The sequence below is a fragment of the Lutjanus erythropterus genome, chromosome 1 (assembly GCF_056507025.1).
Source record: "Lutjanus erythropterus isolate fLutEry1 chromosome 1, fLutEry1.hap2, whole genome shotgun sequence".
In the NCBI taxonomy this organism is placed as follows: domain Eukaryota; kingdom Metazoa; phylum Chordata; class Actinopteri; order Lutjaniformes; family Lutjanidae; genus Lutjanus; species Lutjanus erythropterus.
In genome coordinates, this window is record NC_139317.1 from 46,645,297 (window position 1) to 46,672,034 (window position 26,738).

Sequence of the window (26,738 nt, forward strand, 5' to 3'; positions counted from 1 at the left end):
CTTCTAAAGCCCCAACATGACAGGCTGACTAAAAAAAAGGTTTACACCATGTTTTTATCCTAAATCTTCACTGTAAATCCTTAGCTTGGAGCCACATTCATGTGCACATGCACACTGAATTGCTTGTGTGTGGTGTGACAGTGTACAAATTGCATGTAGAACTTTAGGATACTTTACATTATGCTTACATTACTACTTACATTATGCCAGACAAGCAGTATGGAGGCATTGTTTTTTTTTTTACCAGTCGTTTGTTACATTTGAAAACTGGTCACCATTCACTTCACTTGTTTAGGAGATTCTGCAACACTGTTTTCCTGTGAAACTCCAGCAGTTTTTCGTGGACTAACAAAATAAACTTGACCCTCAATCAGCATGAGGGTGAGTAGATGATGACTGAATTTTCATTTCTGGGTGAACTATTCCTTTAGTAAGATGTCATTATCTAGACTGTTGTTTAACAGCTGAACAGTCACTAAAATATGTTTCTGAAAACTGAGAATGTGATAATGTAGTAACATAATCTCGATCCATGTTTGATAAGCACTGTCAAGTTTGACAGTGTGATTTGACTTTTGTGAGCTGTGTGACAGACTCACTGAGAATGACCTGTAAATCACATGCTAGCCCCACCCTAAAGCATATCCTGCTTTATTTTACTCTATATTGGAACATAATTTAGTAAATAAACATCATGCTCCACAGAAGAAGACTTGAAGCTAGTGATTGAGACCATAAACTGATTAGGAAACTTTACTGAAGTAATAAACCAAGTGAGGAATACACTCATTTTGCCATAAGACTTCATAAAATTGGACTACTTTTTGGAACCAGTGGAGTCGCCCCCTGCTGGCCATTAGCTTATATTAGTTGGTGCAACATTTTATTGCAGCACAAAACTGCAGTTAATTGTACTTTACATGTAAAGTTGTTAACATTAGCAGTAACAGTGTGAAGTGCAGGGGTGTTGTGGTTGTTTATGTTCTTCCTGAAGCCATGTACAGTGCGATTAATTCATTCTTGTAACATAAACTCACAGGATGATGAAAATGGATGGTTTGAAAACCATGCAAGCTCTGGCCCAGCACCACTCAGAAACCCTGAAGACCAAACTCCATGAAGTGTGTCTGACTGTCACTGAGGAGGTATTCTACACACATTCCTCTTTGTTTCCATCCTTGCGCTGCAGTCCCGACTGATGATGTTTTTTTCTTGCTTTGCAGGTGAACAACTTGCGCTCTGCAGTTGCCTGTGCAGCTATGAACACCTTAGCAGAGCTATATATTCACCTCCAGAAGGCCATGGACCCAGAGGTGGATGGCACAGGCCGAGCTCTGCTGCTGAAACTGGCACAAACAACCAATGCCTTCATTCATCAGCAAGCAAACATGGCACTGGACACCATGGTGCAAAACTGCAGCTATGGTCGTATTATAACTGCTCTGCTGAACACAGGGCTGAGGTAAGTGGAGAGACAAGCCTGCATGCATTCTATCAGCAGAAGTGGAATGAAATAAGTTGAAATGAAACTTCATTTGTTTTAAAATCTCCTGTATTTGTCCCTTCTCAGCCACCATTGTGTTGCAGTCAGAGGTAGCATGGCACAACACCTGCACATGGTGGCTGACAGCTTTGGAGTGAGTCACGTCCTGACAGCAGCAGGACGGACCTCCACTGAACGCCTCCTCACTGCTGTCTCTAAAATGTGTGTGGATGCTGCTCCAGAAGTCAGGTAGGCTATCAACTTCTTGCAATTTTGGACAATATTGTGGCTTATGAGTCATGGCCCATGTTTGTGTGTTTGTTTGTTTTTTGGTGTTTTCAAAATCTTAAAGAGATGGCTTGGATTATTTAAAGTGGTATTGTGTGAAGTACTTACTAATAGCCAGTGTATTAGCTACAGAAGCTAAGAGATGTACTACTGTGGACGGGGTCAACAACAAAAGGTATTCTAGCCACTTAAAAAAGGTCACATTATATTTAGAATGTTTTCACCGCTTTACTTTGTCATCAGGGAGTTTTCTGGCAGGAAACTGCTGATATTTAAGCCAAATATATCGCTTTTTCTAAACCAACCAAAATCCATAGGCAAAATCAGTCATTTTATGTCGCAGAACATGGGAGTTACTGGTGTTCTGCTGCCAGTCTTTGTTTGTGTTATTTTATGACTTCTGTGATTTAAAACAATAGTTTGGATTCTCCAAAGCCACAAATAACACAAACAAATTCAGACACTGAGGCAGCTGTACACCAGCAACTCCCATGTCCTGTGAGCTAAGATTACTGATTTTGCTTATGGAGTGTGGTTGGTTTGGAAAGAGCAATATTTGGCTCACAAAAGGGCAGTGTACAATCAGAAAAAAGGCTCTCTGAAGGAAAAGTAAAGCAGTGAGAATCTTCTAAATTTACCATACATGTAAACAGTAAACCTTTCCTTAAGTGGCTAAAACACCTTGTAGCTGATCCAGTCCACAGCAGTAGATTGCTAAGCTTGCCCTTCACTGTTCTCTACTCTGGTATCCACTGTAGGCAATGCACTGACTATCAATAGCACCTCATACAATACAACCCCACTTCAAATAATCTGAACTATCCCTTCATATTTATGTTTTGAACATCATGCTAAATGAGAAATGTAACCCTCAACAGGCACCACGGACAAGCAATCCTCCATAATCTGTCCCTACATAAGCACTTTCTGAACCTGTGGACAAAGTTCGTCCCTGACAAAGAAAGAAGGATGCTGGACAAGATCTTGAGGAAGACCAAGTGACACAAGAGGCTCCTCCCCCTCCCTCCCCTCTTTCCCTTGACCCTGCCTTCCGTCTCTCCCGTCCTTCCCTAAGATAATTTTTCCATTAAAATGCATTTTGATAACATTTCTAATGAGAAATATGCCTTTTATTTCTATTTTTTATTTATTTTTTTAATTATGGCTGCAGCTCCTGGGTCTCACGCCACAGCCAGGGCTGAGAACACTCCAGCCCCTAGCCAGAGTGTTTCAGGTGGGGGGCTGGAGACACACACAGCTAACATTAACTAGACTGGTGAAAGTGATGCGACACTCATAATATGAAGTGATAAAAAGCAAAAGTAAACATGAAGTCAATATTCTGCTACAAATGTCTCTTTGAGGAAATTGTTGGACTCTATAAATGTACCAGTAATGGTTTCCCTGAAGCAGTTTGTCAAGCTTCGTCACCAAAAGCTGACTGCAGTATACTCCTGGTCATAATCTACAATGACTTCAAAGTATCTTCCCCAAACTGTTTTCAAAGATTATGTTTTTACCTCTGGCAAGTCCTGCTGTCAGCTCATCTGCCACATTGTGTAAGCCGGTGGCTCCCAAACTGTTTCTGACATGCCCCCTCTTTGAAGGCTGAAAAAGGTTTGCACCCCCCAACCTCACAATTATTATTAATCATCAACCATAATTGGGAAAACAGCTAATAAGAAGGGAAAAAAATAGTTCTGTATTTTAGAAATAAATCATAAAAGAAATAAAGGTAAGCATTAGAAAACTGAGATAGTTTATTTCCGCTACATAAATCATATTTGTTTATCTTTGTTTCATTCTATATTTCTCACCTGGTCATCCACACCCTCCCAGCATAAATCTGATAAAGTGCTTCAATAACCTGACACACAACAAGGTTTGTTACACAGAACCATCTAGGACAGTGGTGCCCAACCCTGGTCCTCAAGGACCCCGGTCCTGCATGTTTTAGATGTTTCCCTGCTCCAACACACCTGATTCAAATGATCATCATCATCAAGCCTCTGCAGAAGCCTGACAACAGCCTGATCATTCGAATCAGGTGTGTTGGAGCAGGGAAACATCTAAAACATGCAGGACTGGGGTCCTTGAGGACCAGGGTTGGGCACCACTGATCTAGGATGTCATCCTTAGAAACTGTTTGGAAAAGGGCTGGCACTTAAAAAAAACATTTGGCAGGTGATTAAATGAGCCATCTGTCTATCAATGATTTCACGGATGTTTCTCACTGTCGTCACACCTAAAATCATGCCCGTAGCTACCAGTAGTCCCTCCTAGGATGCTGATTGGCTGCTCCACTTTTAATGCGAAAACAAACGGGTAACATTAAGTCTGGCAAGATGGATTCTCATGTGATCTTGTGAATCCAGCTGCCTCACAAGGTAAAGGCTTTGGTACTTCCTGAAGAATGTCCTGTAGCAGATCTGATATTTTCTTCAGCAAAAATCAAATCATTGACTCCAGCAAGTCTGCAGGACAATTCTGTGTCTTTCAAAGTGTTTCTTAAGACAAGCGATGGCAGTGACAGGCACTGGGTATGATTTTCCTCAGAGAAAATACTGTCTCTCTTTCCATGGACGACTCTCGGCACAGAAGAGAGTTCAAGGGTGCTTTAACACCCACAGCTCAGGTTACTTGGTTCATATTGTTCACACAGACTTATCAAAAAACATCTGAACCTGAAAAATAAAGTTGAAGTAAAATGATCAGAATAAAAAATATCAGTAAACAAGTAGAATATTACTGGACTTTGACATATGTTTCATTTGACCTTATCTACATAATCAAAATAAAAATAAAAACATTATTTATCAATAACATCAATAAAAACATTGAAACTACAGTGGTCACATTAAACTTTCAAGATTTGAGAGATCACGTGAGAAATTATGTTGCCATGCTTCAAGTTATCCATTTGTGTCTGCACCAAATGTGGTGCAACCAATCAGTGTCCTAGGAGGGACAACTGGTAGCTATGTGCGCAATGTCAGGTGTGACAACAGCGAGAAGCATCCATAGAAACAACTCGTCTTAAACAATGGCACCTCTTGAAGAGGTTAGTGTAGATAATGTGATAACGTCAGTTATATCAGAACTGAAGACTATTTCTTTGATCTGATTGGTTGAAGTTAGCCCGTGTTAGACGTGATAGATGGATGGTTCATCCAATCACCTGTCAAGTGCTTTTTGAAAGTGTCTGCCCTTTTCTATACAGTTTCCAAGGACAACTTCCCAGATGGTTCTGTGTAACAAATTCATTCATTCACCCATATGAGAGTAATTTTTTTTGTTTTGATTAAGACTATTTCTATGAGACTTATGTTGCCTTTAAATGTGGTTGTGTTTACTGTGACCATGTGAAGACGCCCCTCTTGTGCATACCAGAAATTTACTGAAAGCTGTTGAGGGCCATATTATTCTGCTTATGATATAATACAGACCAATAAAGTTTGAAAGTGTCAGACACTTGTTTGATGACGTTACCTGTCAGTGCGCTGCAGCAGAACGCCGTCTTTGTTCCAGCTGATTTTGGGAGGCGGGAAACCCTCTGCAGGGCAGAGTATGGTCAGCGATCGGGTGGCGTTGGTGACTAGGGCGCTGTTTCCAATGCTGATGTTGATGTTCCTCTGAAAAGTCAGTGGCTGGGTCTGCTGCTGTCTGATGATCACCGGTCTGCTCCCTGCTGTCTCCAATGACAAGCGCTCTGACCAGTTGGGCAGTCTGCCTGAGGGACCAATCAGATACAAACACAACATAAGGAACAAAAGTGTTAGCACCAACATACTGCTCTGACTATATCATGCCTAGATATTGATCTTTATTGATGGGACGGTTAACCCCAAAATCAAAAATACATATTTTTCTCTTGTAGAGTTTTGAAGGCTTTTCAAAGGAAATGTTTTTCCTTCAAATATTCACTTTTAAAGAGAGAATAGAAGAACAGAGATCTGTTGATTGATAAAGTAAGATTCTGCTGAGGGTTAGGGAATGTATACATTGCTCACAGCCCCATGGGTAATCACTTTCCAGACGTATACACATACCAGGTTCTGAAAATGTTAAATGACTATAATCTGACCTGTCATAGCTACAGTTTTTCTTACTGAGAGTTTGTATCAGAAAGAACAAGTAAAATGCCTCAATCCTGCTCATCTGGTGTAATCCAAGTCTCCTAAATCCTCAACATGCCAAGTTGACTTTAAGGAGTGTGTGGTGTGACGGTGTGTGCACGCATGTAAATGGCATGTTGAGGCTTTAGGAGACCTGGGTTTCATTTGTACTGTGTGTTAGGGTTGGGGTTAGGGTTAGGTTAGGTTGGTTTGTTCATAAATTTTTGAGAGTAATGGATTACATGTCACAAAAAATACAAGAAAAGGTGAATGTATGCTATTACAGTGACAGATAAAAAGATGTAATCAGACTACAGGTTCATTTTGTAAAAACTGAGCTTATTAGCAGGATTCAAATTTTGGTGCCCGGATGGTGATTAAAAACACAAGTCACAGAATAAGTTTCTGACAGTTTACTTTAAGTTTGAGTGAATAGCAAATTTAACAAGGATCTTAAAAGTGCATAATTACCTCTATTAATCAACATGTACTTTAATGCAATAAAAGAAGGAATAGCTGGACAAACAATTAATAAATGGAGCTCAGAAATGGATCCATCTCAAAGTCTTTGATAAAAAGTTGAACACAAACTTCACAGCATCAGCAGCTGGTGTTATAATTACCTTTAGCCTGTCCTCCTTCCTCTGTGGTCCTGGTCCAGAGCTGGCCAGGAGACATGTGTGTCAGCAGTGAGGAGATGAGTTCTGAGGCCTGCTCCTGCTGGATCTCCCCTCTGTCAGCCTGCAGGGTAATGTTTATCAGCCTCTCCTCCACCCGGGGCTGCAGCGAGGCCTCCTGGACACCAGGGGGCAGCAGGGACACACTAACTCCAGGCCAGAACAGCCCAGGGCTTGAGTAGTGCCACTGGCAAAGAGGCCGTATCCCCTCCCTGTTGTCACTTGGATCAGAAATGGATGGTCTGCTGGCTGACCTGCTGTCACTGCCAATCAGCTGGAGGGTGAAGATGTCTGTGGCAGGTCCGGCGATACACTTGTACACCCCAACGTCCTCCAGCCCCAGAAAGTGGATCTTCAGAGAGCCGGATTTGGTGACACCCAGCCGGTTGGAGCTGGGCAGGGAACGTCCATCTTTGAGCCAGCGGATGTAGACCTTGGGGAACTTTCTGACAGGGCATTTGATGACCAGGGAGGTGTTGGGCAGGAGGTAGGCGTGACCTCCAACAGTCAGCTGGAGGCGTTTTTCCTTGCGCGTCTGGATGTAGATTTTGTGCACACTGAGGAGCTGGGGACATCGTTTAACTGTGTCGTCATAGCCTCTGGCCTTTCCTGGACGTCGCACCGACTGCTTGACCTGGTTCTTCACCAGAACCCTCTCTGGGTCTTTGGCTCTCATCTCCTTCTTGTACTCTGTTGTAGTAATTAAACAGAACGAGAGAGTGAGTCTATTTTAATTGAGACAGGAAAAAGTAGAAAGACAAACACAGCAGAAAAAAGATTGACATAAAAATATAAATGACCAGGCATCCTAAAAACTAGTATTTGCACCATATGTTGTTTAGTTTGGTCATAAATTGTTGGATGCAACAGATTACGTTACAAAAAAAAAAAAAAAAAAAGACCTGGCCAAAAAAAAAGTCACACACTCTGCCTTTAGCTTTCATTACAGCATGGATTCCTCATGGCATCGTTTCAATAAGCTCCTACAATGTCACAACATTTATTTCTGTCCAGAGTTGCATTAATTAATTTTTCACCAAGATCTTGTATTGATGATGGGAGAGTCGAGCCACTGCATAAAGTCTTCTCTAGCACATCCCAAAGATTCTCAATGGGGTTAAGGTCTGGACTCTGTGGTGGACAATCCATGAGTGAAAATGATGTCTCATGCTCCTTGAACCACTCTGTCACAATCTGACCCTGGTGAATCCTGACATTGTCACCTTGGAATATGTCCATCCATATGTGTCATCAGGGAAGAAAAAAACTGATGTAAAAACCTGTTCATTCAGTATATTCAGGTAGTGAGCTGACCTCATTTTTTGGACACATAACTTTGCTGAACCTCGACCTGATCAACTGAAGCAACCCCAGATCATAACACTGCCTCCACAGACTTGTACAGTAGGCACTAGGCATGATGGGAGCATCACTTCATCTGCCTCTCTTCTTACCCTGATGCCCCCATCACTCTGGAACAGGGTAAATCTGGACCCATCAGACCACATGACCCTTTTCCATTGATTCACAGTCCAATATTTATACTACCTAGCAAACTGGAGCCTTTTGTCTGATTATCCTCACTGATAAGTGGTTTTCTTAAGCCTGAAGTTTTCTCCAGGCTTGGCGAGGTACTTTATCATGCTACTCATATTCCCATTCCCTAAAATAATGCTTTCACATTTTATGTGTTTATTTTTATCAGACACCACGAGCATGTAATAGAGTAATTTTTTTCTTGATGTGGGTACAAAAAGGATCAAATGCAGAACACAGCTGTCAAAGCTCACAGCTGATTGCTTCAGTTTTCCTAAATGAGGATGTTGTAACCTGCTCTGCGCATCAGCCAACAGGCTGAGTGACGTGTCGCTTGTTTGAAAAATGTCTCATCCTGGCTCTGTTTCAGTGAGGTTTCACGCACCTCCAACGTATTTTATCTGGTTAAAATGGATGTGACATCCTTAGCATTTCTGCTTCCCTTCATCAAAGCAGTCAAAGGGAGGACGAGAGACTAATGACCGAGGTTGAGAAGAAGCAGCACCTTTTATATGATACACCACAGCCTTTTTATAGGAATATCCTCAAAAAGGACAAGCTTTGGAAAGAAAAAAGGCAACTTTTGAGAGTTTCAAGTAAGTTAACTGTCCTCCAACTGTATGGACACAAGGCTGATTTAAAGCTAGGGTAGGCAACATGGTATTGGTATCACTGAGAACCATTTAGCATATGTAAATAAAGTGGTCTGAGACTGAACTAGACTTCTGCGCCTCCTCTATGGCTCTGTTTTCAGCATTTAGAGAATCTGGTACCGTGAGGGTAGACTTAAACCAATCACACTGGGGACAAAGCAAAGCCCAACTCAATTCTAAGCAGGTTGTATCGCGCCAACCATGACCAAGCCATGTTGAGCCTCCTTTTCTCCCCGCGAACAAGTGAGTGTTGTGATGTTGAGCATGTGTGTGTGCAGTAGAGCAGAGGGAAAGACATTTTTAAAAGTCTCTTTATGTTCAGCTCACACTGAATCTTTATGTTCTGAAATGCAATTTCTCTCTGTTGCTGTTTTATTACACACAGTTGATGTCTGTCAGTGTGCATCGCTCACGACTGCCTTGGTAAATTGTTGTATGTGCGCATGAATCATGTGCTATTTGGGGGCTAAGGACAGAGAAAACAAAACCTAACTCAGACAAGACTCAACAATCAACCATATTTTGGAATTTTTCCTCATCATGACAACAGTAAACCCTTGCTTCATATGTGCCAAACTCTCATCAAAAGTCAGAAAAAGCTTTTATTTCAAATTGCTGGCAAATGACCTTGTTATAAGCAGGATAATCAACTAGAAGGTGTGTGTTAAACAGTTTGAAGTCACTTGGCGGAGGCAACCACTCTCAACTTTGTATCCGGTGGTTCTTCACCTCCATGTCATGCCTTCAAACCATTTAACACACACCTACACCGCATCCCTTACGTATCTGACAAGTGAGAACATGTTGCGAAGGCACAGTGAAAAGCCAGCCATCAACGAAAGGTGTAGTCATGATATCGTTTAAATATGGCAGTAATGGTGCACATTTTCAGACAGTCTCTCCTGGAAGACATTCAAAGTGTTAAATTGGGTTGTTCCCATAAAAGGTGACAGAAATAGCTGTATCAAAAAAGAAAAAAGAGAGCAAGAATAATGCACTCAAACCCTGGCTTCTCTCTCATCTACGCACAGCTGGCCAGTCACATCGTGAAGTGGGTGTGAATGTGTCAGTTTCAGGAAGCAACAGAAAAAGACGGATGCAGCCCCCGATCCAGCATCAGAAGTGTCTGGGGAAAGGGGGTTTGCAAAGATACTGGACCATTTGACGAGAACTTTTGATGGAGCACACCAGCGCCCACTTTAATCCTAATTAACCAACAGTATGAGTGTAGAGAACAGAAAGCAGCAGCTGGAGAACATTTTATGAAACACATCTTGACTCAGACTCTCAGGAGTCGTCGTGACATTTGCAAGACATCCAGTCCGGTGTTTCACAGTCTGTGTCCTCGCTGAGGTGAGTTAAAGTGACTTGCAGAATTACAGAAACCCATTAAAACACTGGGTGTAATTTTTTCACATGCACGCAGCGAATATGAATGAGCCTTCCCTCCTGTGGCTTGGCCGTAGCCTTCATGTGAACTCATCATCACTCAGTGAACAGCTGCTGAACTTGACGATTTTTAGATGTTCTTCCCACATGCTGGGGCTACACACACTTCCGAGCTGCTTGTGTACGTACTGTACAGACAGCATGTTAGCATGAGGACTGAAGATAAGGCTTGGCTGGCTTTTCAAAGCGAATGTTTTTCCTTCAAATATTCACTTTTAAAGAGAGAATAGAAGAACAGAGATCTGTTGATTGATAAAGTAAGATTCTGTTGAGGGTGGGGGAATGTATATATTGCTCACAGCCCCATGGGTAATCACTTTCCAGACATATACACATACCAGGTTCTGAGAATGTTAAATGACTGTAATCTGGCCTGTCACAGCTACAGTTTTTGTTACTAGGAGTTACTAAGATATCAGAAAGAACAAGGAAACTGCTTCAGGTTAAAGGGACAGTTCACCCCAAAGCAAAAATATAGATTACCCCCTGGCCTGTACTGCTGTTTATCCATCTAGACTTTTTTTTGGTGTGTATTGAGTTTTGGAGATATCAGCTGTAAAGATGTTTTCTCTACAATATATTGGGACTAAGTGGTAATTCATGTGGGAACTACTTAATTTTGCAGTACAATCTATTGTCTTTCTACTAGAGAGAAAGTAGGTCCATGATAAAACTGCTCATAACAAGGTCTGTACGATATCTTCACTAACTGGCTAATGATTTCTGGAAAGAGATAAAACTGATGAGTTTTTTTTAAATGTTTCCAAATTTTGGGGGTGTCATTTAGTCCCATTATATTGGAGAGAAGGCAGACATCTTTACTGTTGATATCTCCAACACTCACATATGTGATTTTGATTTTGGGGTGAAATGTCCCTTTAATGTAGGTCTGGGTATCAAAACTGACATGCTTTAGATCTACAATGCCATGAAGTTATTGTTTTGTGAGTAGTAGGTCTTTGCACCAAATCAAGTCCAGAATCAAGTCTGACAAGTCTCAAGTCCTAAACTTCGAGTCCCAAGGAAGAAACAATTCAGTCTTCACCAACTGCATACTGCAATTTGTTTTCTCTTCATCTGAAATTGAGTAACATATTAACTGTTAACAGTTTAAAGTAAATACATATATACTTAAATATATTACATATATTTAAATATATAAATATAAATAATACTAAACAAATTTAGATAATAAATTCACTTGATAAATAAAACCTAACCCAACTACAATAAATTAACACTACATAACAGTTACAGAACTAATATCAGCAAAATAGATAAAAAATTCCATCTTTAAACATCTTCAGTGAACTTTCTGAAGAATATTTTCTAACCTGATGAAGGCTGCTGTCATCATCATCAGTGGTCTCCCTATCATTGATAAGAATGACAAGTCATTCTGACACGTCTCCTTTAGTGTTTCACATCTATGCTCCCGTTCTGCGGGACCATCTTCCTGTTTACATGTGTGTGCCATGTGCAGTATTTTTTCCCAGGATTCTGGGATGAAAAAATTGCATCCAGTGTGTCACCAGATGCTTCTCTCGATTACACACAATTGTTTTTAGCCCAACCAGTGTAGGAATCATTTCCAGTCAAACACAGCCACACTTTAGACTGTTTAGTTCAGCATTTTGACTGTTTACTGTGGCTACTACCAAGCAGAAGGCTACCTGCTGCCAGAGTCATGTAGAGTGAGAGTTGCTGTAAACTACGCATGTTTGGTGATGCATCTGTAACATCCACATCAGAAGGAAATCATTTCAACAGCTCAGGCATGTGGCACTGAAATGAGGCACCATAATCTGCGCTGTGATTCGGTTCGGTGGGTACTGGTCATAGGGGAACTGGTGCCATGTTGGCACTGGATTTCGGTGTGTGTGTGTGTTCTTACTGGGACAGGCCATCATGCGGCAGGTTCGCACGAGCGGTGGGGATGGCAGCCCTGAGCACAGCTCCCTGGTCAGTGTCACCTGGTGGCCCGTGGCCGTCAGCTGGCGACACTGTGGCTCCCTGCGCTGGATCCCCAAACCACAGGACACTGAGCACTGCAGAGAGGAGTACAACAGAAGAGCAGAATTTATCACAAACAAACAGAATTCAACATCCCTGTTGACTGACAGAACACTGATATTTGACGATTCTGCAAAACTTGGATTTGGTCATGCTTAATTACAAAATTTTAATACTCAATGACAATGTTTTTGCATGTCATGTATGGTTGAGGTAAGGAAACATTCTGGTTGCAGTTGATAAGAGGCCACATTTATTACTGAATTAAGACAGGATGTGCATGGACGTAAGCTGGATGTAAGTTGCGCCCTGCAGGAAAAAAAAAATAGACTGAAATTCAGCCTCCCCATAATTACTATAATGTATACATCACTTATTGCTTTAACTGTCCAAAGAGATGACATTTTATAAAATTAATCCTCAGAAAAAAATGATGACTGTAGAAGCAACCACTAATTATAAGACTGACATTGTAATCGGTGTCCAAATTCTGACTGAAAAGTAAAGAAGATTAGAAAACATTACATAAAAACTTGAAGCTTAAGTCATTTTTATTAATAGGGAAACTAATGAAAAGTAAAGACTGAAAGCACATTTGTTAAATGCATCATGAATCACAGTTTAAATTGAATTTATCTTCTGCAAGCTTCATAGCTAGACTAAGGGTTACCACCTGTCCTGTATGATTAAGGATTATCCTGTATGGGAAAATAAAATGCACTGTCTGATCAATTGTCTCTTTTTTCATCCACTACCCTACTGAAGAAGTATGAATTCAAAATAACAGGCAAGTTATCTGCCACTCAGCAACATTGTTGCCTGGTTATGGAGACTCAGACACACATATGTTGGACTGTCTGACTGTCCAAATGCAAGGACAGAGGCCTAGAGTAGAGTTATTTTGACCAAACATTTTGTCCAATGTTTATGATTTGATGTTTGAATCCTTAATATAACTGCACTTTACTCCTATTGTCTCTATATTTCCTTTGCAGTCATGCATTTTGACATTCATGCATAAAAAGCACAAATCGGTGCATAAAAATTTATCAGAATGCAGGAAATAAAATGTGGTGTTTCACGGAGGACGACCCCCTGACCCTCTGCTTGATTTGTGTTCCTGGGGTCACTGGGAAGGTTTCCCTTATTTTTCCACACTGAAAGTGACAACCCTAGCCTTGTACTTTCCTGTGCTTTCGTGAAATGCATCAGATATCAATATTCAAATACAACAAAGGCATCAATATAATGCAAAGACTTTTTTCAGGTGTATGTTTGTATATTCTGGTCACAGCAGGGCTCGCTGGTGAATTTCTGTACCAGCAATGTAAGTGCTTACACGTTCTCCAGCCTGGGACATGTCACAGATAGTCAGACTCAAGTAAGCAGGATTATATAAATGTTGATGGTGCAACACAGTTTGGACTCTGTGACTCTTCTGTCCCTCTAACATGAGCCCTGTGGAGACGGTTTGCTATTGGATAATGCTGCAAATTTGCAGGGCAAAGTTCTCTAAGGTCTTAGATTTTTAAATTTGTTTTCACTTTTTCTCCGTCATCTCCATCATGTCGCCCACCTTTCCCCAGTCTCCTCCTGCCAGGTAGGGCAGACAGTCAGTGGTGCTGCAGCCTCGGTTAGTGGCAGGTTTGGTCCCCCAGCAGGCCTTGTCTCCCAGCCTCCTATAGGCCCCTGTGGACAGGAGCTGCTTACAGTAGACCTTCCGCAACTGGACGCCCCCACCACAGGACAGGGAGCACTGGAGGGAGCAAGCAGAGGAGGAAAACAGAGGTGAGAAATTGGTGATTTCATCAGTTTCTGTTACAAACACACACACAAAGTCCTTACCTGCTGCCAGGGTTCAGTCTCCCAGGCTGGAGGACAGTCCACCTGGTTGCAGGGCTGCAGGATGGCAGGTTTGAATTCCCTGCACTCGTCCTCTGAAACAGTCAGAATATCCTGCTGGTCAACAGACAACAGGCGCATGCAAAACACGCTCCTGGTCTGTATGCCAACACCGCAGGACGCGGAGCAGCCGGTCCACGCTGTCACCTCCCATCTGCACAGAGAGATAATGCAGCAGGTCAGACACAAAATACTGCTAAATACTAGCATGCAAACTCTGTGCAGGAGATGGACTGTGAAAGTGTTGATGCTTTCACCTACTGTGTTAAATAACCCCTTTCAGGTGCACTGTATCATCTTCTTCTAATAACACAATAATACTGTAAACAAAGACATAATGGTGGAAGTATGTCCTCAAATAGCTCATAAGCCATGTTACATCTCTTCCTTCTGTCTTGTCTCTTCCCACCCACACTGTGTGGGAGAGCTGAGGATGGAAGAATCAGAGCAATGAAAAAGAATCATACTTTGTTCAGTCCAGTGTCAGTTTGTGTGGCTTTAATCACTTGTGATGCACAGCTGTCACAACCAAGTATCTCAGACGCTGGTGTGTTGGAAAGTATCACTTCAGTCTCGGGTAAAGAGGGTCACTCTGCTCTTGGTCAACATCACAATTTATTGATCATACTAATGTTTTGGTCCCTCTGGACTTTCATCAAGAGAGTTTAGTAAAAATTATTAAAATATTCTTGATGAAAAGTCCAACAAGACATAACATATGTGGTATAAGTGGTAAAAAAATCCATATGATCTAATGATAAAAATAATTCATTAACAGAATCCAATGAGCATGTTGTTTTATTCAAACTCAGCTATCAGCCAATCAGCATGGTTATTACCAGGGGTGGAAGTAATCAATTGGGTTAATTTACTGTAATTAAGTAGTTCTTTTGGGTACTTATACTTTTATGAGTAGATTTTTAGGTCTGTGCTTTTATTTTTATTTGTACTCAAGTATGCATTACAAGATCTACTTAGTTACTTTTAAACCCATAGTTGAGTACTGAGTACAATTTGAATTAATATCCAAACCTTTCATCTGCATGTTAGTAGCCAATCAGGTGATCTGATCACAAACAGGCCAATGAAAACATGAGATACAAATGAAAAACGCTTTGGCAACACATATTTGGAGCAAGGCTGTTAGTAATTAATCATTAATTGATTAACTGGCATTAAGAATTTAACCAATTAAAATGTATTTATGGATATTTTTATTACATTTTGACATTGTTTTATCTGGCAAAGCCATTTGTTGAATAAGGAAATTTTAACTTGGACTTAAAATGAGGAAAAATTACCCCCCCAAAAAAGGTTAAAAGTAAAAGTAACTAATACTCTGAGTAGTTTTTGAGATGAGTGCTCTGTACTTTTACTTAAGTATATTTCTACCACCAGTAATTCTACTTGTAATTGAGTAATATTTTAGCAATGTAACAGTACTTGTACGTGAGTACAGATTTTCAGTACTCTGTCCACCACTGGTTATTACTATGACTGTGATACAGATCTAGGTTTAGGTGCATTTCCTATGAAAAAATACAAAATTATGAAAGTTGTGCATACCTTTAATTAGCTCAGTAAATTATAAATCCAATATTCTGGTCAGATAGAACTGCTTATGCATTGGTTTAATTTCTTCAAGCCTTTTTTTCATATAAATTATCTAGAGTTTTATTTTGTGCTTTAGCTGCAGGGAGAGCTGTACTTTAAGTGCACTACCTTTTCATAATAGTTTGTTAAAGACTTTTGCCTCTCTCATGTGAATCACGGCTGGTATCGGTTAAGGCTGAGCAATTCTGAAAAATAGACTAAACTGCGATTATTTTGACTGATATTGCAATGCGATATGATTTGCAGGGAATGATAATTTTTACATTATCCTCATATTCATTGTAAAACATTAAAATATGGTGTGATTTTTGCAGGGATAGGTACCAATAAAGATGCTTTCTTAAGTCTGCAGAGCCAGGACATGTGACAATATGAGAATATTTAATCTAAAATGGTATTTTCACATTTTGCCTTTCAGAAATATCACACCTCCTATGATTTGAAAATTGCAGTCTGTCATTCTGCGATTTCAGTAAAACTTTCAACTAATTGTTCAGCCATAGTATCAGTACTCAGTACCTTTACTGAAATGACCCAGCACCAAGTAGTATAGAAACTTCTACAGTCAAACAATACCTGCATTCAATCTTTTTCACACTAAGGTCTAGAGAAACATGTTTATTCATGTGGTTTTGCTCATAACCAATCACCGCAAATGTTCTTCGATTTAATGCAATGTGTGATTGGCTCAAGACCTGAGCTACAGCGAGTTGACAGCAAACTGTGTCCAGATGCCAGCAAAATGAAAGAAAAGGTATTGAACTTTAAGCTTACAATAGCCGTACTGGTATCAGATTTGTTAATCTGATGGTTGAGTGGAAACTCCAGTTAAGAGAAGCAGCTTACGACCAGGTCATGATGCACGACGATACTGATGTGAGCATCCACACTGATGATGGTGGCAGCTTGGGAAAATGGATTAACAAAAAGAAAACTGGAAGGATGTGGGTTCACAAAATTCTCCAAAGACAAGTGGAGTTACGAGAGTTGTCACCTTTTGACGACAAATTTTATTCATACTTCTGTATGAGTCAGCATCAATTTGATGGTATCCTGACAACAAGGACATCAGGACCAAACCAACTTTAGAGACCCAATAAGTGCCAAACCTGTTTGACAGTATGTCTCAAGTAAAACAATATTTATGTACAATTTGTCACCTATATCATACAAATGTTTAATAAGTTATATACCTCAAAAGCCAAGACTGGCTGATGTCCTTGTCAATGCTGAGACCTCAGAAATAGGGAAGATTTCAAAACCAAAGTGTGAGTTTCAGAGACTTTGTTTCCTGCATGTTGGTGAATGAAAATAAGGTAATAAATATACTGCAACAACATATCATGTTGAACGCTTTTCATTTTCCTTTAAACTATCACGAAAGGCTGCAGAATAATTTGGCCCTCAGGCGTGACCTTGTGTAAGTCGCTGGCATAAACTAATATTCCTCAGTTTTCATTAATTCATTAATGTTTTGACCCTGTTCCTTAAGGGAGAGAAAACTGACCCAGCAGATTTTACAAAACGCATTACAAAATTCCTTTACAATTTCCTTCAAGAAATGTGAAGTCTGTCTTACATGCATGCCAGGAAGTGACATTTTCTGTAGCTGTATTGTAGGAGACTTGTGGTTTACACACACAGTGTACAGCGCCAGACACAGGTTCAAAGATTAAAAGGTGTGAAGATGTGTCATAAATCGAGAGAAAATTGTTGTTAAAATTAACCTAATTGATGACCACATGCCTCCAGTGCAGTAAATGTAAATTTGGATGGATTTTGAGTGGTTATTGCCATTGTTGTTATAGTTGTGGTGCGGACTTAGAATGACTTTTAACCCTTGTGGATCTCTTTAAAAAACTTGCACTAGGGTCCTTTGAGGACAAAAATGTCTGTGCTAAAAAAATGCCAAAAAATATGAGAAAATAGTTATAGTTCAAATAGTTAGTTTTTCAACAAACCTGTCCTGATAATAACCATAAAATGTTGATTTATTTTCAGGATTTCAAACCTTTAAATGCCAGTTTGTTGACATAATATTTATGTTTTTTATGGGAAAAAAAAGAAAAACCCACAAACATTATTATAATTATTATTTTTTTTTTTCATAAACTAAATGCAAATTGAATGTCCTGTTCTTAGAGAACAAAATGTCTGTGTTAAAACTGTCATAAAAATAAAAATATCATATATCAATATTATTATATATTGATATTATTTATTACAATAATTACTTAGATCATTTTAATTAATTGGTTATTTTTTTTAACCTGATAACAAATATAAAATGTCCATTTATTTTCAGGATTTGAAGCCTGTAAATGTCAGTTTGTTTACATAGTACCACTGTTTGTTTGTTTTATAGAAAACACACACACACACACACACACACACACACACACACACAAAAAAAAAAAAAAAAAAAAATCAAAAATGTATTATTTTCCCTGAAGTGGGGGTGTGGATCATCACAGTCTGGGATGTGTCAGTGAATAGCAACAACAATTTTTATGCATTATTCATTTTTGTGCAGAGTCAGATTTGTGTTAAATCTGCCATAAAAATGTTATAGGTTATTTTTCACTTTTTAATGATTTTCAAATGTTCACTCATTTTCTTTCTTTTTTTGTTTTTGTTTTAAATGAATCAGTATATTTATAGTAATTGTTGTAGATGGTTCTTTGGTGAAACAAAGGGTTTCAAGGAAAAGCATCTGCTGCATGACACAAGCCTATTACCATGTGACCACCTTATCCAGGTTCCTGTAGACTTGAAATATAAGAAGAAATACAATGACAAACAACACGATGATGAGTTACACACTGAATGAAAGTGACAGTCAGTCAACAACAAGCTTCTAAGCAAATTAATGTGTAAGAGAAAAAAAAATACAATACCACTGCTAAAAAACTAATTGATTTTAGATATAAAGTCTTTCTTGAATGTCTGATCTGAGGATGTGACTAGTGGTGGCACTGGAAAATACAGGGAAAGAGCCGAGTCCCTCAGATGAAGGATCACTCAGGGAGGGAGACAGGGTGAGTGGGAGAGAGTTATAGACAGACAGAGCAGAGGAGGGAATATGGGAGTTTATAAACCTCACTGAGTTCTCACTGTTGGTCTCCCAAAGTCTCAGCAGCACACTACATCCTGTGTGTGTGTGTGTGTGTGTGTGTGTGTGTGTGTGTGTGTGTGTGTGTGTGTAAGTCCCTGCTCTCTGCAGCTGCTTCCTGTAAATGTCCATTAGAGGAGGACAGAGTGGTAAATCACTGTGTGTGAACAGAGGCCTCCAGTTTGCAGGAGTACTAGATGGGTAAATATCCATCTGCTGCCTGGAAATGCAGTGACTTAAAGCACACACACACACACACACACACACACACACACACACTGATGGTGAAGTAACATATTCCGGTCTTGTGATTGTTACAATCTGACGTACGTCCTCACTGACATCGTCCTTCATTAACTGAGGTCAAAGTGATGTGAGCTACATGAGCTCGACTTCTTAGAAAATTGCTCAGATTTTTTTTCTGAGTGAGAAGAAAAGAAGGTACCAGTTTCATGTTAAACAGAGGTCTAGTCAAGGACATGGCTACCCTAGATTATAGTGCTGTCATAATACCAAAATTTTGACTTTATATTTTGACCAATATCAAGTTTAGTCTCAAGATACCAAAATTGATAATCTGTGGTTAACCTTATTGTTTTTTGTAAATATACACTGTTGAGACAGGGGCATGTTTTCCACTGTAATGTATCATCTTTTCTTTTAACAACACTCAGTCAGTGTTTGGGAACTGAGGACACTACTTATTGAAGTTTTAAGAGTGAAATTCTTTCTCATTCTTGCTTGATATACAACGTCAGCTGCTCAACAGTCCAGGGTCTCTGTGTCATATTTTGTGCTTCATAATGCACCACACATTTTCACCGTGAGACAGGTCTGGACTGCAGGCAGGTCAGTCTAGTACTTGAACTCTTTTACTGTGAAGACACACTGTTGGAAAATGTCCACAATGTGTCTTGGCATTGTCCCGCTGAAAGGAGCAGAGACGTAACTGAAAAAGACACAGGGCACTAACACACCTCCATACCATCACAGCTGCTGTCTTTTGAAGTTAGTGCTGGTAACAATCTGGATGGTCCTTTTCCTCTTTAGCCCAGAGGACACAACGTCCATGATTAGTGAAAACAATCTGAAATGTGGACTCATCAGACCACAGCACACTTTTCCACTTTGCGTCAGTCCATCTCAGATGAGCTCAGGTCAAGAGAAGTCTGCAGTGTTTCTGGATGTTGTTGATATATGTCTTTCTCTTTGCATGGTAGAGTCTTAACTTGCATTTGTAGATGCAGAGACAAACTGACAACGGTTTTCCAAAGTGTTCCTGGGCCCATGTAGTGTCCTTTATACAATGATGTGGGTTTTTAATGCAGTTTTTAATGCAGTGCTGCCTGAGGGGTTAAAGATCACAAACCATCCTTGCCCCTTATATTTCTCTGGATTCGCTGAATCATTTAATGATATTATGGATTGCAGATCTCTAAATTCCTGTAGTTTTGTGTTGAGAAACTTTGTTCTTAAACTGTTGGACTATTTGCATTTTCACAAAAAGTGGTGAACCTCACCTCATCCATGCTTGTTAATGACTGAGCCTTTACCTGTTACCAATTACCTGTGGAAACAGGTACTTTTTGAGCATTCTGCAACTTTCAGTATTTTGTTGCTTCTGTCCAAACTTTTCTGGAACATGCTGCAGACATCAAATTCAGAATGAGTGTATATATACAAAAAGCGATAAAGGTAATCAGCTTGAACATTAAATAACTTGTCATCTTTGGACTGTAATCAATTGAATACGAGTCAAAAATTTGAAAATCAATACATTCTGTATTTATTTATGTTTTACACAATGTTCCAACTTTTTTGAAATTGCAATTGTAGAATAATACATGTGCATTATACTGGGCAGGTCTATATTACAGTACATAGTATGCTAACATTTGACCCAGTAAATATAATTAGTCTTAGTCGACCATGTTTTCATTGATTCGTTAGACAGAAGAAAAAAAAGTTTGTAACTGATCAACTGTATTTGTAAGTACACATCGCCTACAGTGTTAAGTCCATGGGTGTTTGTTTTTGTGACGTTGGAAGTTATTTATTCCTGTGTTTTAAACAACAAGAGTTGTGAGGTTATACTATGTTGAAATAAACAAAATGTTCAGTCTCCTGCATTCAGAGTCATAACTTATAGCACTGTTAACAGGTGACTTGCTCTGTGTCCCACAAATATATATAAAAATAAATAATTAAATTTGTATCATAAATGTGCAACGACTATTGGCTTAAATTGCAGACTACTTGTCGACTGGGACAATCTTTAGTTGGGGGCAGCACCAGCCAACAGTACCTGGTTACACCTTGGTTAATGTACGTGTTATATCTCCAGTCTTGTGGTGCAGCACAGTCCACATTTGGAATGCATTTTTTTTTTTTTTTGTTAAACAAGAATTAACCTTAGGACTTCATACTCATAGGGAAAGTGTCAGGAAACACCCCTGCTGTAGAGTGAAACTCATTTTCTTATGTTTATCTTTATCACATTCAGGTCAAGTAGCAGGACTGACACGTATATTTTGATCCAAATATTGTTATCAACAGTGTTGGGGGGTAATCCACTATAGGGTAACTCGTTAAAGCACTTTTTTATTTGAAGGAGTAACGTTTTACAATTCAAGTTGTCATTTATTTAGTTATGTTTGCTAATAAGAAATCCATTACTGTTCAAATTCTACCATATATCCACCACTGCAAGAACTACTACCACCCACACCTGTCAACAGAGGAGACTCTGAGGGTTACTTTTTTGCGTTTGAGACAAACAGGGGGAAAGACACAGCCTACAATGCTGGCGGACGCTGAAATCAAGGAGTATCTCAAGTCAAATCTCAGTATTTATGCATTGAACAAATTCCCCATGATCAAACACCATCCAGAGCATCTGTGGAGAGGTTTTTCAGCCTTGGAACTCTCATCAGATTAACAGACTGTCCAACACGTTTTGACTTCCCCTGTGTTATAAAAGAATAAACTAGAGAGAACACTGGTTGGGTGAGTCTATGTGATTTGAAAAGCCTGAGCACTTTTGTAGTTTGTAATGTTACCGAACACTGGAGATGTATTGTACTCATCAAGACGTCTCCTGGCTTGCACGCTTTATTTAGCACAATGAAATTCTATCAATCCAGTCTAGATTTCAACAACATTCAGAGTGGCATGTTAACAGATCTGATCAAACAGATACTGATAGATATCTCTACATCTGCAAAATAACTTACATTGCAGGGACTAGGTCTGTATTTTGGCTCACTGCATAGGTCAGGGCTGCATCATCCCAAACACTGGGTCGTGACCCACAGCTGGGTCACAGGAGCTTTTATTTGAGCTGCCAAATGAATAAAAGATTATGCAAGAAATTCTGCAGGTTTAAGATTTATATCTGCAGAGAGGAAATAAAAACAGAGAGATGGCCTGTTAACACTGGAGCTGCAATGATTGTTCAATTATTAATCGAGTATTAAATTTAATTCTACATTTAATTTAACTATTGTGACAATCAATTAATGGGTTTGAGTAACTTTTTAAGAAAACAAAAGTCTAAATTCTCTGATTTCAGCTTCTTAAATGGGAATATTTTCTGGTTTCTTTACTCCTCTCTGATAGTAAACTGAGTATCTTTGAGTTGTAGACAAAACAAGACATTTGAGGACGTCACCTTGGACTTTGATCAACATTTTTATGGATGAAACAACTAACTGATCGGTGGAAAAATTATTGCCGAACCGATCACAAGTTGAAACATGGGTTGAAACATGCAAAAACAGGTGGACCACACAGATGTACACTCCACCTGATTGAGACAGGATTAATTTTTCACCGTTTTCTGATATTTTAAGGACCAAACAACTAATTCATTAGTGGAAAAATTATTGTCAGATTCATCACAAGTTGAAAAATAGGTCCAAACATGCTAAAACAGGTGGAGCACACGAATGTACGTATTGTGATTTTGGTCATTTTTAAAAAGTGGGTCTCCAGAAAAAAAGTTTGGAAAGCACTGGTCTAGACTGTATATTTATATTATATTATAACAGGCAAAGCTGACATCAAACATTATGAGTATGCTTGATTAGAGGAGTTTTACATTCTGTTTGGGTCTTACCTAAATGGTTTCTGTTGTCTTTCTTTACAACTACAAGATATAAGAATTGAACACTGTCAAACACTGACACTGACTGTCTGAGACATGTGTTACTACCACACACTTAACTGTTTACATTCAGAATGCAGCACAAGATGTCCAAATTCCAACTACACCTTATTTATATGTTTACACGTCCCTCCGATTACAACTTTGTATGTGTGACAGGGTCAGAAAAAATGTGCATGTGCATGCCATATTTAACTGTGTTTATTCTTCATTTGCATTCACATTTTTTATCAGAGTAAAGTGTTTCTATTCTACTTTGTGTGCTTTTATATATATTTTTATATATTTATATTAAACAGTGGACTGTTTTGAACTGTGAACCTGGGAGCAGTGGTGGACAGTAGTGAAGTACATTTACTTGAGTTCTGTACTTAAGTACATTTTTTGAGTATCTGTACTTTACTTGAGTATTTGGTTTTTTGGAAACGTATTACTTTCACTCCACTACATTTCAAAGACAAATATTGTACTTTTGACTCCACTACATTTCTAGGAAGGTTGTTGTTACTTTTTGACTAAGCTTTGAAGTCAGCTGCAATTGGTCACATGCTGTGTTCCTCACAGAAGGAAACCAATCACAGTAGCTCCTCTCAAATGGGACTGATGTAAAAGCAGAAATATGTCCAGGCTCTCTGTAACAAGCACAAGCAAACTCTCCCTCTTTCATTCAAACAAAAAGTGGTAATGGTGACAGCAGGAGAAAGACAAAATTAAATCTCAAGATGTTATTACAATTATTAATTATTCCAGGTAGCTTTTAAAGTTGGATTGTTTTTATCAGGGTGAAAAATACAGCATGATTCATGTATATACTGCCTCTGAAGACAGAAAGAAATCTCAGTTATTTAACAGACTTGGAGAACTTCTTACAGTTATCTTCAATCTAATGTTATGATGTGATTTTAATACAGTTACATCAGAAAATGACAATAACTGTCCTTTTTGTTTTTGATTATATTTCTATGCTAAATTTTTTATAGGTGTTTCCATAGACTTTTTGTAGCAGAGTGATTCTACAAGTATTAGTGCATCATCAGATGGTTTCAGAGAGTTACAAGCTTCTGTAAATGCATCATGAAAACAATACAGCATGTATTGATATTAGAAAATGTACTTTGTAATTTGTACTATGGAATATTTAAGCATTTTTAAAAACGTACTTTTGAATACTTAAGTATTTTTAAAAGCAAGAACTCTAGTACTTTAACTCAAGTAAAATTTTGACTGAGCAACTTTCACTTGTAGTTGAGTAATATTTGACCAGGAGTATCTGTACTTTGACTCAAGTACTGGGGTTGAGTACTTTGTCCACCACTGCCTGGGAGAGACCACCTAATTATCAGATGAGTGACAGATGCAGGGATGCACGATTGGACAGGCTGTTACTGAGACAGAGCAGAGGAGAAAAGGAGCACGCAGATGACAGCAGACGCCAGAGAAGCCGTCCAGAGAGAAGCGGTCCTCCTGAGAGTCACCAGCTACAGCCAAAGCCCAGAGAAGTTGCAGTGAGGAGACACACAGCAGCTAGTGTCCGCCAACCCCATTTCATGCAGGCCTGGGTTGGCAGCTGGATATCTTCTGCCCAGGAAGACCCTTTGAAATACTGGGAGGTGAGCACAGTGAGGCAGGCTGGGTGTAGACATATCTGGAGATAGTGTAACAGTGGGGAACACACTATTAGCCCTGTGTCTCTACTCTCCAGCAGATATGATGGCTTGTAGCACCTCGGTGTCGGCGTGAGAGGCGTGCAAGTCTGGCAATGGTGTAACAGAGAGAGGACATGGACACAGAGCTGCTGGATTAGACTGGAAATTTAATGTGGTTTTAACTTAGCTGCTAAGCAGTCGTTGTAGTGTTTTTTGACAAGCCTGGGCCGCATTTTATGAGTATTATTAATTTAATAATTCAACAATGTGCTTTTATGTGGTTACATCCTTTGTTAATTGTTTTTAATTATAATCATTTCAATTGAGACTGAGTTTTACTCTCCTGTTCGGGTTTAAACTCTGCTCCCCTGATTGTTTCTTTAGAACCTGTGAGCCTTTCAGAGTCCTACACTCTGGTAATACCTAGGGGGCATTTAACACATTGTAAATTTATAAATTAAATTAAATTACTGGGCCTGGCCACATATGTATATAAATAACACTGCACAAATGTTTACACTCATATATATATGTTGATATGCCATGTATACATAGTGTATAGCCTATATTCCTGTATTTATTGCAGCCTCAATGCTTGTAAATTGTAGCACCACTAAAAATCCACCAAATGTGCAACAGCTATAAGCACAACATCTTGATATCTACTGTTCTACTGGTTAAAACAAAAACATATTTTCCATTCTTACACTTTTTAATCTATAATATACTGTATTTTTGTACTTTTTCTACACTTCTTTGTTTTTAAAACTAAGGATTCTATCCTATTCCATGCACTAGTTACTCCCTTGAAACAAGACACAATCATGTACAGTAAGACATTTCATAACTAAAAATACACATGTAGTAAGAAGGACAACAATAAAATACTATATATACTGCATTGAAATAATGTGGTAGTTTACCATATGTGCTGCTATGTGGCTTGGCAGGACACAGGTCTTATTAAATAAATTGATTTACTCATCAAAATCAGTTTCTCCTCACTATACAATATACTGACAACTGTCCTGCTGTCTGGGACAGTCTCCCCTGTGTGTGTGTGTGTGTGTGTGTGTGTGTGTGTGTGTGTGTGTGTCAAATGAATCGATCAGCGTTTGTTTCTTAAATATACACCGGGGACAGAGGTGTGTGTACTGCACAGCATCACAGTGGCACGCTCTGCTGTTGACTTCTGGACCAAAGCTGTCCTGGACTGATCTTTTGCTTTTATAACCACAGTTACCCAGCTGTGCTCAGATAATGACAGTTTTTCAAAAGATTTTCCTCCACAACAAAAAAAAATCCATCCATCAAAGAGTTTAGACTTTATGAAAAGTGCCCAGAGATAACGTCTGTGGTGATTTGGTGCTATACACATAAAATTGACTTGACCTGACTTGACCATCGACAACTGAAGATGATGTCAGATGCAGTTGTTGTGGATTAAATAGACTTTTTTGACAGCATCCATTTTGACATGAAACAGTAGAGTAAACACAGGTGTTACCAGTGATACTAGTTAGGGTCCTGTTCCAGTCAAGCTGTTGCTATTGTGCATGCTGGCTCTTGGTATCATTGGTAACACCTGTGTTTACCCGACTACTTCATATCAATGTGGCTGCCGGGAAAAAGGTCCATTGGCTTCTCCAGTTACTTAGTTTTGCATTTCCATAAAGTTAGGGGACTTAAAAGAGACAGATTAACAAGACTGAGGGCTGTACTGCAGCGTGCAAACTGGCATTTTCCTGGGGTGAACTGAGGTTATTTGCTCAAGTGCGTAGGTTTGATATACTGAAATCTTGGTGCCAGTTATGAGTGCATCTCACACTGCCTGCCTGCTCAGTGCAGGTCGACAGCTCAGCATTGTGATGCCTCATAAAATCATGCACTATTAAGTAGAAATATTCCCAGTGACTCATTTCCCTGTCAATTAAACATTAAGTTTTATTTACATGAAAGCAAGAAAACACTAAAAAAATGACATAATTGAGTAGAACTTATTAAATGTTAATGTTAAACACTGTCTGAAAAAATATTGTATGTATTAAGAGCCATTTGAAGCCATTAATTACACTTCCAATGAGC

The 26,738-nt window shown here is 39.3% G+C and overlaps 2 protein-coding genes across 2 annotated transcripts in view; one reads left to right on the forward strand and one right to left on the reverse strand.

Moving 5' to 3' along the window:
* Window positions 1-2,773, forward strand: part of LOC146333373 (uncharacterized) — a 4,370-nt gene extending 1,597 nt beyond the window's left edge. Inside the window, exons 4-7 of the mRNA XM_084723589.1 lie at window positions 1,040-1,145; window positions 1,224-1,462; window positions 1,571-1,732; window positions 2,650-2,773. Coding sequence (XP_084579715.1) covers window positions 1,040-1,145; window positions 1,224-1,462; window positions 1,571-1,732; window positions 2,650-2,773 — 631 coding nt within the window. The remainder of the gene's footprint in view (window positions 1-1,039; window positions 1,146-1,223; window positions 1,463-1,570; window positions 1,733-2,649) is intronic.
* adamtsl3 (ADAMTS-like 3) overlaps window positions 1-26,738 on the reverse strand; it is a 371,260-nt gene that overhangs the window by 33,324 nt on the left and 311,198 nt on the right. The window contains exons 17-21 of the mRNA XM_084722400.1: window positions 14,060-14,270; window positions 13,791-13,970; window positions 12,096-12,249; window positions 6,510-7,253; window positions 5,261-5,501 (exon numbers count right to left, since the gene is read on the reverse strand). Coding sequence (XP_084578526.1) covers window positions 5,261-5,501; window positions 6,510-7,253; window positions 12,096-12,249; window positions 13,791-13,970; window positions 14,060-14,270 — 1,530 coding nt within the window. The remainder of the gene's footprint in view (window positions 1-5,260; window positions 5,502-6,509; window positions 7,254-12,095; window positions 12,250-13,790; window positions 13,971-14,059; window positions 14,271-26,738) is intronic.